Raw genomic sequence first — 13,059 nt, 5'->3', positions numbered from 1 at the left:
TTGACGGACAAAATGACCTGGTCCCACTAAATTTGATAAAAAAAAATATATGAAGAAATTCAAAATATACAATACCAGAAAGTGGACAAAAAGCTACGGATAAAGTCCGTAGCACGAAATCTTTCACTACAGATTAGATCCGTAGCTGATTGCTACTTGAGGTTGCACTGTACCTGATTAATCCCATTGTAATGGAATCTCGCACGTGAACTGTAGTTGGACAACTTTCTGTAAAATATTCAGATACTACACATTGACACCAAATAAGTAGATAGTGCAATTGAAACCAACTGTGGACATTTCAACAATAATCCACCTCTGGTTCAACAGAAGGATTGCTGTTCTTGGGAGCCTTTGGAAAATACCCAATAGAGAGGAGTCTTTCTCTGCTACAGTTTTCTTTGGAAATCCAGACCCCAGGTGGCCCAATCCTCAGCTCCAGCTTTTTCTCTTCTGTAACTTGAAAGGATCCTCTATCCCTTACCAACCAATCCTTTTTATTAGGAATCAGATCAAGAAACTGCTGGCAGGACTCTCCTTCCCTTGAATCTCCCTCCATTTTCTCAGCAAATGTGAAAGTAAACCACCTCAATCTCTGCAGAAGAAATGAACAGCAGAACATTAAAAAACTGAAGATAAAACAAGATAAACCCAGGTGAAAAACCAGCAACTTTCAATTATTTTTTTTTAAAAAAAAAAACAAAAAAACAAAAACAAAACAAAACAAAACAGGGATTCTTTACCAAAACCCAAAATGAAATTAAAAAAAAAAAAAAAACAACACCCACATCTTAAATCAGCCAAATACACATTTTCTAGCAATATAATTTCACAAGAAATGGAGGGATTGAGGGATGGGAGAGAATAAAATGCATGAATGAATGAATGAATGAATAGTACACAACTCAAAATGAATGAATAGTACACAACTCACCTTGATGCCCATTCTCCCTCCTCCTTTACCCGGGCTTGGGACCGGCAATGCAAGGTGTTACATGGGCAGAGTTAAAAAGGGGCTTAGGCTCCATTTGGCTTGTGACGACCATATGGAGTCTAACATGTTTAAAAAGAGGCTTAGGCTCCATTTGGCTTTTGAAGACAAAGGGAAGACAAAGAATCGGACCTGGTAATGCATCAATCCAAAGGAAGGATGTTAGCTTCATAAGGAAGATAGAGACAAGAATTCAACTCAGTGTCTCCATTTTTGTCCATCTAATTTGTGGTGGAAAAGTCCAGGCTGTTCCATTTATGTCACTGATCCTCCTGCATATCAAGATTTCCAGAAGCTCTAGTTACAACAAATTTAGATCCCTCCACTACTTTTTACATAATTGGTTATCATGCAAATTGCTATGCTACACGAAGCAACTAAGAAGCCTTTTTCTTACATGTCAATTATGTTTTTCCAAAAGAAAATTAACAGAGGGAACAGGTCCCTGCAATATTCAACGTCGTTGATGAATTTCCCTGCAAGTGGAGTATCGATTGCCCAGACGAAATCGTCGTTGTTCTTGAGGGGCTTGTCTATTACTCTTGCAAATATAAGAGATGTGGAACTACTTCAAAAGGAAAATTCAGAGAGAATTGGCTGTCACTAGAAGATAGATTTTGAAAATTAAGAAAACAATGGGAAAATTAAGATTAAGATCTGAAAATTAGAAGTATAGGACATATGCTACAAATATTTTCATTGCCATTTTTTATGATGATTAGATGATCAGGTGTGGCCGCCATCTGCTAGAGAAGCTGGATGATTTTGCCAGGATGGCCCTCACATCTGATCAGGCCATGCTGATGAGCTTATGTGGGAGGATCATGTCCCACAAGGATCCATTAGCAAGAATACCAAAATCCAATCTTTGATAGGTGAGCATCAACTTAGAATGTTCCATAATGGAAATGATGGCATAAGAATCACTAATAGCGACAGAAACGTTTCTTGATTGAATGTTTTGCACATGCTGAATGTTTTCCACATGCCGACATGGAAAACATTCTGTTGTATTTGTTCAGTTCATCGGCACCACGACCCGTTTCACGCAGCTTCTTCATAGATGGATTTGCCAAATTTTCAATATAACAATTACTTTCATGTTTTTTATTCTTTTTATGAAAAAAAGATGAGTATGCGCGGGGGAGCGTGATGACTCCATTTTTCAGCAGAAAGACGTACGCAACCCAACAAGCAACAGCTGAAAAGACTGTTAGTAAAATGCGCTAGCGGGCACATACATTTTGAAGCCGAAAAACGATTATGACTATTAAGTCAAAGGCCAACGCACGCCTTACGTAATATTGTGCTTTTCAAAGGTCTCCCTTTAGGGCCCTATACAGAATGACATTTAAAGCAGAGACATCGAAAGAACTACATGCAGCTATAAATTTCTCAGTTAATCATAGGTAATGCCAATATGGCATGGCAGGGGTATAAAGAGAACACTAAAAGAAATACCAACCAACCTAATAGGCCAGCTGAATGGTCGACGGGCACTGTTTTCCAAGATATGACTAGCATAGTTGGTTCTTGGAAAGCAAACCCTAAAACCCATCCTAGTCATTCAATGCAAAGGCTGGAGCCAGAAAATCCTCAATATCTTTTAATACCGACTTATAATATCATGGAACAGGACAAGGAAACAAATGAATGAGGCCACAGAGTCATTGATGTCCATGTAAAACAATGGCTACTAACAAAAAGAACAAGTACAATGGGTGTAGAACATTGAGCAATCAAATTTACTCACAGCCGAGCACCCCATGCATGTGGTCTTTGCGACTTAAGCACCTCAAAGGAAAAAATTAAAAATTAAAAAACATGCATAGCAGGACAGCATAAATTCACAGATGATCGCATATAAACTAGCCAGCGATCACATAGTCCTATCTTGAACTCAATCTACTACTTACAGTGATGCAGGTTGATACCCAAAAAATTCTGATTTGTTAACAGTCCTTTTTCCTGAAGCTAATACTGCACAACATCACAGAAGCAAGTAAAACAAAATACAGCTCAAAACCTCTCTTCCATGTCTAGTAAAACATATGTTCCTTCTTTTCAAAAATTATCAAGTAAACAAGGAAATTAAGGAATTGGAATGGATCCACAGTGCGACTTTTAGAATTCTAATGACCAAATAACTGAATCCACTACATCATCTGAATACCAAAAACACTGTAGCCAATAGCACGTGTGTGTGAAGACATGCCAGATTTCTACCATGTACAGAATTCAATGTAAGCTCACAAATTAAGCATTAGGCTACTGCATGTGTTTGCCACTTTTCACCACCAAGTTGCAACAACGCATTCACTGCACACATGGCATAAACGCATGCCAATCTAGACTGTTCAAATAATGGGCCCCATTTGTGGATGATCATAGCCAAAAATATCAGATGATCCTAACATTGAATTCACAGCCCAAGCAAAAGATTAAAATGAAAAAGGGCATTAGTCCAAATTCAACTGGCAAAGGCAGACCACGAGCATCATCTGGTCAGTGCGATCTTCAGGCTATGATCCATTCAAGCAGGGCACATGGTTTGGATGATCTGGATAGACATGCATGTACAGTAGACAAGTCACCAACACTTAATGAGTTGTGGCGAACCCACAGTATACTGTAGACCCAACAGTGTCCAATTTGATACAGGTTCAACAGGCACATTCCAATGCACAGGACATGATAATATTGATAATTTTCCAAATCCAATATGTAAATAGAATCAACAATCGATGAGATAGCAAAAATTCAATGCTCCTCAAAATGGGCTTGGAAGATCCTGACCATTCAATATACAAATTTCAATTACCCATTTCGATATGGATCTTTTAGATTCATGTCCACTAATATTGGAGGGAGAGGAGTGCTCAACTCATTTTCAGGCTGTCTACCAAACGAGAGGCAGTGGCGTGGAATTGCATGATATTTTTCATTGAATTTGTTAAAATTTGATGGTAGGAGTGATTATTCAGGACACTTCTATCTGTAAGTAAATCTGAATAATCCTGAAAATCTCCTATTAGTCTACATGCATACAGGCAATTCAAAAACAGCATCCAATGTTCCTCATTTAAAAATCTGGTATCTGAACCATTCATTCAGTGGGTCCATTGCAGATCACAGAAAATAGCCTTGAAAAAAAAAGGATTTTGAATGGAGGAAAACATAAATAAATAGATAATCTGTAAAAAATTATAAAAAATTAAAATTAAAATACCTGTGAGGTGGGGTGGATCTTCGATGGATGAATCGAAGAAATAGCAGAAATCGGCTATCGGCTGCCCGAGGGAAAATGGGCAAGAGGGATTGTGAGAGATTGGGGAAAGAGGGCCTCCGATCTTCAAAAGAAAAAACCCCTCTTTTTCTTCCGCTTTGATGAAATCCATCCGTAAACGGAAAGAACTTGAAATTAGAAACGAGGGGAGAAGAAATCTCTGAAAAATCACTGCGAACCGGAAATGGAAAGTGCCGTTCGTGGTGCCGTTGCCGTTAGGGAAGACGGCGGAGAGATTTTCTCGTGGTGCCGTTGCCGTTAGAGAAGACGGCTGAGAGATTTTCTTTTTTTCTTTTTTTTTTATATATATGAAACGAAAACAGATTTGCTAGTCCTACGTGGCAGCTGTGTCGAGCTGGACCAATGATATTGCGGGATATTGCGGGAGAGGCAGAGGATCCGGACTCTTTTTTTTTCCAGTGTGTAGCCCCCCATTTCGTAAAGTCGTTTCTGCTTCTAAAGACTAGCAAAAATCACTGACAACTAGGAATCTCTCTCTTGTTGAAGGTTTATTAATTGCAAGGAGTGAAGATCCGTACACCTCCACACATGTGATATCATGGCATGTAGGTCTGAGATAAAATCTATCCAGGAGTTGATCCAATCATGCTTTCCCTAAAATTAATATGGTCCACTTAGAAGGTGGGCCTTAATATTGGAAATATGTGATGTGTACGTTTGTTTTGTAAACTGTGGTCCCATCCTAACCAGTGGATCAACCTAATTCTTGGGCTAACTCATCAGCATAGTGGTGCCTGTGTAATGGACGGATTGGATCTCAGACCAACATGCCATGCTTACAAATGTGTAGCTTGTATATGAGTTGCATTGCACACGTACGTGGCTTAGCAAATCTCATCTCCGAAGAAGTTGGACGGGTAAGACTTTAGCATAAAGCTCACCCCCAGCACTGTGGGGCCCCACCACAATGACTCCCGGCAACCACTCTGTCTATTCATTTCGTCATCTCATGGTAGGATATGACCCCAAAAATGAGCTAGATGAGTAGGCCACGCCACGGGAAACAACTGGGATTCATTGCTTATCTTGAAACTTTGGGAAAAAATTTTCAAAAAACAATTGCAGATAATCGTTTCTTGAGAATCAATTCTGCAGTTACTAGAAGCAATGCCAAATAGGCCCTAAATGAATGGTCAAATTGGAAGGAGCAAAAAAAAGAGTCTACGAGATACTAGGGTCTTACCGTTTGGAAGAGATTTTGGTAATCACCAATCGGCAAAGGGTGCCATAAGAGTAATGGACTGCACCACTGAAACAAGCGGCCCACTTGTAAGGAATGGTTGTATGGGGACATGTATTCACGTTCGGATGCATCACAACTACATTAGCCTCCTTTTCTACTATAAAAATATAAGCTAATATTGACTCTGCGAGCAGATGTATTTGAATCATCACACATCACAGCAATCATCAAATAAAAGTATTGAAATAGGATATCTCACAAATCTAAAAAGATTCAATCTGGCATTGCAGAGAATTGAAAAAACACTCCATTCATATAGGGAAAGTTTGGCTTTGTTTGGATGTACAAGTGAATTGAATATTCAAGATTCAGTACAATCAAGAGAAATGACACAATCCAAACACACCCAAATGTTTTTCTCAGATCAGTTTCTGAGAGCAAGCAAGCCGCCTAAATAAAGCCATGTGCTCCAACACAATAACAGTGATCAAAACTCTATCACTTGAAGCCTGCCTCCTGCCTTAGTGAGCCGTATGGGTGGTTGCCGTTTTCTTGAAATCGATCTTGTCTACCTTCACTTCTCCATCAATGAGCTCATAAACATAGACCACAACACGAAGGCCATCAATGTCCATGAGGACAAAGCTTGGATTGACTTCATAAGTAATGCTGCTGTAGGCACCCGTTGCAGAGCCAGGATTGATAACAACACCTCCCTCGTGCTTGTAGGCCTTGAATTGATGGGTATGGCCCGTGACAAGGATGTCCACGTCCAACTGTCTCTGGAGCATGGCTAGAGAATCCAGGTCCCCCCATGGGATAACCTTCAGATACATAAAGAAGCACTGCTAAGGTTAGTCAAATGCTACTCTCACAAACACACCAAGGAATGTTGTGGGTGAGATCAAGGTCATTTATCAAATGGATCACACCAGGTATGTGCCACGGCCTGAAAATCAGGCCAGTCCTGTCATCAGGTAAACCACACATGTATGGGTGTGGACCGTTGCTCAACTTATCGTTAACAATCCATTTCTTTCATACACATATAGACCACTCGATCACCGGACTGGCCTGATTTTTTGGCCATGGCATTTACAGGAGAGGGCAACAAGATGAGCCACCATGAGCCTGCAGAGTGCAGAAACATGCCATGTTGGCATGCATGGGAAGAGCAGGATCAGGTATCCTACTCACAAGTAGCCATCGGATTTTGCTACATACAAGAGAATCATGCATTGAAATGTGGGTGAGTTTTGGGGATAATAGGCCCTGTTTCATAAAAGAGAAGCATGCGGTCGAATGAAATATCATAGAGTCAAACTGTTCCTCCTCTCACAACCTTTTGCATCATCAAAGATGACAACTCTTCATAATCCTTCATTTGGTCAATTTGATTATTTCCACTTTGTTAGACTAATAATTGCAATTCAATCCTGTAGCGCATCCAAATGCACCAAAATGTGTCAAGGGAATTAAATTCCATCTCTAACATCAAACCTCGCATGCATAACAACAACCTTTATAACCCACAAACTCCCTCAGAATCAGTCACAGTACAAACATTAGATGCACCAGAAGAGCATTACCTCCTTGCAATGAGGAATGAAAAATAACAAATTTGATGGCTTCAAGATATTATTATTTTGAACATTAATTAAGAGGTCTTATGTCCAACTGATTGGACCCCAAGTTATGGTCCACCCAGCTAATAACATCTAACCAGTGTTTTAAATAGCTATAGTATGTAGCGTGTAGCTTACGTTACGTAGTGTTAACGATAGCTTAGCCTTAATGCTATGTAACGTAACTTAGCCTCGGCACTATGTAGCTCACATGATAAGTTATTTTTACCGTTGAACTGAATTAATGTTTTCAATAATATGGTACATTTTCCTATTTTCAATAAAAATTGTTAATCTTTTCAATGCTTTTTTTTTTCAACAACGATCTTTTCAATGCTTTTAGTAAAATAATACAAGTAACAATATTAAATCGGTATCATTGCTACTTTTATACTCAATCATTGCCCTTTCCATTACTTTAGGTTGCACCAAATATCATGAAATTTTGTTAAATTTCATTATTAATCAGTCCAATTTGGTGCAAAATATCATGAATTGGTGCAACCAAGCACAACCTTAAAAACAATTCTAGAAGTAGTGTGTAGTGTAAGCTGCATGCTATGTAGCTTACGCCTCATGCTTCAAAGAGGTGAATGGTATGCTACAGGCTTTTCGCTATTTAAAACATACCTATTAAGTGCATGTGACATCTAACCCTTCCAATAGGTTGGTCCAAACTGTAAGGATCAATTTAGTGTAAAAATCAGTGCCACGTACCCATCAGGTGGGCCACAACACACACACACACACACACACACACACACACACACACACACACAAAACAATATCTAGCCATTGAGAAATAGAAAAATACAAGCGTTGTCCCACTCAATGAGTGGATGTGTGGATTTTTCAAAAGGTGATCCTCATGACAGGACCAACCTCTTGGAGTGTTGGATGTTGCATGCACACTAAAGGTTGGAAGTTATCCGCCGGGTGGACCGTAACTTGCAATCAAACTGGTTGAACTTGAGACCTATGTAAAAGCACGAAGAAAAAAAAAAGGCATTAGGCAGCACATCAAGAGGAAATAAAAGAAGCATTAGACCTGATGACCGTGGCATAGTCCAAGCTTGAATTGACCAATAGTAAGAGTCTTGGTCTCTGGATAGCGGGCATCTTCATCATATTCACCTCGAGTAATATGCATGTCCGGGCATAGGCTCTTCAAGTAATCATGAACTTCCTATGATGTCAAGCATCACAATAACTGCTATAAGCAAATAATGGCATGTTTGGAAGACAAGCATTACAAATTCTTCTAGCAAACAGAAAGCAACATAAAAGGAAAGGTACGATTTTGTACTATTGTATTGCCAAAGGAAACGAATTTTGGATATCTATAAAACAGTATTGCATGATTCGTAACTTGTAATTATCAATTTCCAAATTCTGTTAAACTCAAAGGTATACTGAAAAACTAAAGAAAAATAAGATCAGGTTTGTTCTAATCTCTGCTTTGACGAGTGTCTGACACACGCTATGTAACAACGGCTCTCTGTTCTCTAAAAAATTGTTGAAATTGCCATGCTGGACAGACTTGTAGGACACATGCTGACATGTATTAAGGAAAACCTTCATTTATTTTTTAATCCTGTATTTAACAGTCTTTACTTTTATATCGAAGGAAAACAACTATAAAAGCTAAGCAACAGCAAAGGAGAAACCAAATGGTCCAGATATCATTAAATAGGAATCGTAGGAGATAGACTGCTTTTTCAAAGTCCAATGGCCCTGTCTCCATGAATAGATGGCTAGGATACTGATATGGACACAATGCGGGGAACAAGGAAACATCTCCACATTTTTCATAATATGGGACATGGATATGGATACAGATGTCATGAGATCAACAAGTATAAACATTAGAGGAAGTTGGGTCCAAATGAGATATTCGATCGAAAGTATGAGCACATTTGGGGCCTCCAAATTTACTACCACTAATGAAAGTTAAAGGTAGAAAATCCAAGAACACATTTTGGAAGGCAGATAACAATTTTACTAGGAATTTTACATTGAGTCATAAACTGATGAAAAAGAATTGAGATCCAGTTACTCAGTCAACTAAATATTCAGAGAGGAATAAGATGAATATATGATCCTCAATGCCCATTTCAGTTTGTTAAAAAACGGGGCCCATGGATCAGTGACCCATACTGTTGATCTGTTGGGCCCCGCTGTGAATGGACCCTGCTCAAATCTACCATATAGAAATATTTCAGTTGAACATCGACCTTTGCTGCACTTATCTTCTTCACATCTATTCGCAGGCCATAAATTGAAAGCATGGGATTGTCATATCAAAGGGATTATTGGGGCATGGTCCATTCATAGGGATTCCCAGCAGACCAATGGTCTGATCACTTAACTGAGGGCCGCACTTGTACAAAGTCAAAACCAAAGCAAGCTGCCAATATCCTCAGATCAAGAATTGTATAATTCCTCAGTTTCAGAAACAATCATTCAAAGAAAAAGACAATAATAGTTCATGAAGAAAACATACTTTGATACAGAGATTTCCCGTACATATGATGTGTTGGATTTTCCCTGGAACAAGCATTGATTTGAATTTTGCAGGCAAGTCAGGTGCCCTGTGAGGGATGTGAAGATCTCCTAGCGCTAAGACCAACACCATCCTTCCCAAATTACAAGGTCACCATTAAGCTTCAAACAACATCAAAATCTGCAAAACAAGTGGTGTAAAGAAAGAAAATTCTTGAGCAGTTGCAATGAACACAATACAAAATTCAGACTCCGAAATTCATTAGGCAGATAGAGATCGAAACCCTAGGGTCTGGTATCCTGATGCCCCTGGCCATAAGATTGACGCCTGGGGTTCAGTGATCCTGACCATCAAACTGATGGGTCACATCATGGATGTGGTAATGCCCCAAAAATTCTCTGGACAAGAAGATCCTAGCCATAAAATCTTTGGCCTATTTATCGGTATAATTGCTGTATATTTCTTTCTCAACCATCTATATTGAAGGGTTAGGATTCATGAATTAGAATCTTCCAACATGGTAAGTTTGTTTTGGGACCCCAATCAATGGCAGGAACTATCAGATCAACGGACTGGATCACCGAACTGTGGGCCCAACTTGCACAGACTGGGCAAATCTGGACACTATATATCCTCAAGCAATGAATCCATTAGACTCCTAAAATTCATAGGATCACTCCACATTTCAATAATCTTGAAAATATACAGTTAAAAAATCTAAAGAAATCTAAAAGAACCCAACAGAAGAAAAGCAAAAAAAATAATAATCAAGATTTGGAGATCCGAGAATGAAAATTACCTCAAGAAGATCTTCAGCAGGTACGGATTACGTAAACCCCTCAGTGGAAGCCGCAGAGTTCTATACAGCCCTTGTTCTGAAAACTCGAGGAGAAAAATGGAAAAGGGGTTATTTGATACTCTGGCAGTGTATGAAGCATGATACGCAGTCACTCGGGAATGGTAAACGTAGTGGCATACATAAGCTCGAGTTAAACCAAACCGATTGAAATGTGGAATCCCATCCTCGTAGCGTCGTATTACTAAAATCAGATTGGTTGATTAGTTGAAAGTTGTTTGTTTGTTGAAATAGGATAAATGGATATTTTCATTTTAACCATCTAATAAATGTCCACTAGTAAATCAAATAAGTATGGTTGCAAATGGGTCGCGTTGGCTGGGTGAAGGGGCTCGCATCCCAACCAACTAAAGATCAGATCTGGTTTCAGTGAATGTAAAAAATAAAAAATAAAAAAATAAAAAAATAAAAAAATAAAAAAAGACAACTTATTTATTTAATGGATGGGATTAGATTTGTCTAATTGGATGTAGAAATTAAAATTGAGTAGCTAAATGGCCACTATTCCAAAGGTTTTTTTTTTTTCTTTTACACATATTGTCTATAGATGATCACAGGCCCAAGATATGCAGAGTTTAAAATTTGTTACATGAAGGACCGCAACTTGGTCCTAACCCAAGGGTAAGATTGTTAAGGTCTTGGAGGCGAGTTAGGGTTGATGTATTAGGTAAGTTAGGAATTGGACTTGGATTTCGGGTGGGATCTCTTTTTTTTGGCCAATTCAGTTTAGGTTGACCTTAATCAGAACAAACCTGCATGAGTTGCCCGGTAATCACAAGCACGGAGTAAAAATGTTTTAAGAAAAGGGGACAAATCATTATGACTCATTTGGGAGCATGGATTTGAAAAAATCTAGACTTTAGGGCTTGTTTGGTTTTTCAATAATTATGATAAGTTTACTTGATTTTTTTAAATTATAATGATTAATGGTTGTAAATGTATAGTGATTATTTACTCTTATAATTATCACTAGGGGTGTACATCGAGTTAAACCGAGTCCAGCTGGTCTCAGCTAGACTCGGCTCAGCCACTAGCGGACCTCTGCTCGAACTCGGCTTGGCTCGGTCCTCAAGCCTAGCTGGCCAACTGGGCTCGGTTCGGTCAGCAGCTTGGGCCCGCTCGAGCCGAGTTCGAGTCAAGATCGAGTCGAGTACGCCATCAAGGCATTTCCACAAATACCTGGACTACACCTTCAAAAATCCTCTTTATGTGAAACAGAAGCCATGGTTTTACAAGTATTTTATCAAATACCTTCTGGTCAACATAAAAACCAAGAAAAAAAAAAGGTATTTGCTTCATGTAGATACCTTCGTTGCCACTAGCCACACTTCGTTGAGTCATTTTATCAAACACTTGGTGAGCAACATCAATGGCAAATTAATCGTGTCACCGAACTGGTTCGATCCGAGTTCAATTCAAGTTGGATTCGATCCGAGTTGAGTTGAGCTGGGGCCTACTCGAACTCATTTTTGAGCTCAAAAAATCAACTTGACTCGGCTCGAACTCAACTTCAAATCGAGTCGAATCAAGGTTTTTCGAGTCGAGTCGAGTCGAGCAAGCTAACCGAGCTAGCTCGGTTCGTGTACACCCTTAATTATCACTTACATTTGACTCTTAGTTCACAAGCTATAATTACTGTTTAAAAAAACATGACATGATAATAATGCCTAAGATACTTTACACTTCATAGGAAATTGGAAGACCTAGGCCTTTGGAGATTGTGTTTGGCAACTTAGATTTTCACTTCAATGATTCTTGAAATTGTTTTGTATGTATTCATGGGATGATGAATGCAATGAGGTGAATTGTCTTCTATACCTTAACATGACATGTTCAAAATTTAAGAAATTATTCAACTAAAATTATTGCAAAATAGACTTGGTAGAAAAATAAGACAACTCTAAACATTAATGACTGATAAAAGTAGGCCCACCAATTTCATAAGTGATTACATAAGTGGCCTATCTTGGGTTTATATTGACATAAAGATGAGCATGCGCTGAGATAATAGGAAAATGTTGCCTAAAATTAACTTAATGTATTGTTAGTAAATACAATTGAAAAAACAAACCCCGATCAATCATAGGATTTTAGGGTATGTTAGGTCATGGAGAAATAACATGTACATGGAACATATGCTGACATGGCGTGAAAGCATTTCCATTTTCATTTAGTGTTGAAAACGACATGTTTGTCAACTGAGAAAAATAAAATAAAATATATACCATGGAATGTTATTTATTTATTCATTGTGTTTTCATTGCTAAATCTCGAAGGAACCGTCCACATGGGTGTAATGATTACACCATGCTAGCACACAGATGTGCTGATGGTGTTAGTTAATTTCATATGCTAGCACACATACATGCTGAAGATGTTAGTTAATTTCACACGTGTGAAAACGATGGACATTCACACACAAGCCATGCTAATATGAAACATCTATATAAGATTTAAGCCTTACATTAGGGGCCCAACAGTTACACTGGGTAGAGGTTGCAATGGCCTGGTTTAGGGCAGGCTAGGCTACACTTGGGGCCCACCCAACACAAAGGGCCTGTTTGGCCGGACCGATCCCACGGTATTAGGAGGGA

General features: G+C 38.8%; 2 protein-coding genes across 2 annotated transcripts; both read right to left on the bottom strand.

Moving 5' to 3' along the window:
- Positions 1–246: 246 nt before the first annotated feature.
- Positions 247–987, bottom strand: LOC131225859 (uncharacterized). The gene is made up of 2 exons (XM_058221464.1): positions 935–987; positions 247–595 (listed from the first exon to the last, which is right to left on the bottom strand). Exons 1-2 carry the CDS (start codon positions 944–946, stop codon positions 302–304), a joined length of 306 nt encoding a protein of 101 aa, XP_058077447.1. The 5' UTR covers positions 947–987; the 3' UTR covers positions 247–301.
- Positions 988–5,773: 4,786 nt separating this feature from the next.
- On the bottom strand, positions 5,774–10,527 carry LOC131231880 (vacuolar protein sorting-associated protein 29-like). The gene is made up of 4 exons (XM_058228222.1): positions 10,409–10,527; positions 9,610–9,789; positions 8,155–8,292; positions 5,774–6,305 (listed from the first exon to the last, which is right to left on the bottom strand). Exons 2-4 carry the CDS (start codon positions 9,739–9,741, stop codon positions 6,003–6,005), a joined length of 573 nt encoding a protein of 190 aa, XP_058084205.1. The 5' UTR covers positions 9,742–9,789; positions 10,409–10,527; the 3' UTR covers positions 5,774–6,002.
- Positions 10,528–13,059: the final 2,532 nt, after the last annotated feature.

This window comes from Magnolia sinica, chromosome 2 (assembly GCF_029962835.1).
Source record: "Magnolia sinica isolate HGM2019 chromosome 2, MsV1, whole genome shotgun sequence".
NCBI lineage: Eukaryota > Viridiplantae > Streptophyta > Magnoliopsida > Magnoliales > Magnoliaceae > Magnolia > Magnolia sinica.
This window is presented reverse-complemented; position numbering and strand designations above follow the sequence as displayed.

Bases quoted from the DNA above. Each gene is read 5' to 3' on its own strand.
- LOC131231880 (XM_058228222.1), bottom strand. From the start codon at position 9,741: ATGGTGTTGGTCTTAGCGCTAGGAGATCTTCACATCCCTCACAGGGCA. The intron at 8,293-9,609 runs GTATGTTTTCTT...TTGACATCATAG, and splicing joins CGGGAAATCTCTGTATCAAA to GAAGTTCATGATTACTTGAA. The intron at 6,306-8,154 runs GTCTAATGCTTC...ATGTATCTGAAG, and splicing joins GACTATGCCACGGTCATCAG to GTTATCCCATGGGGGGACCT.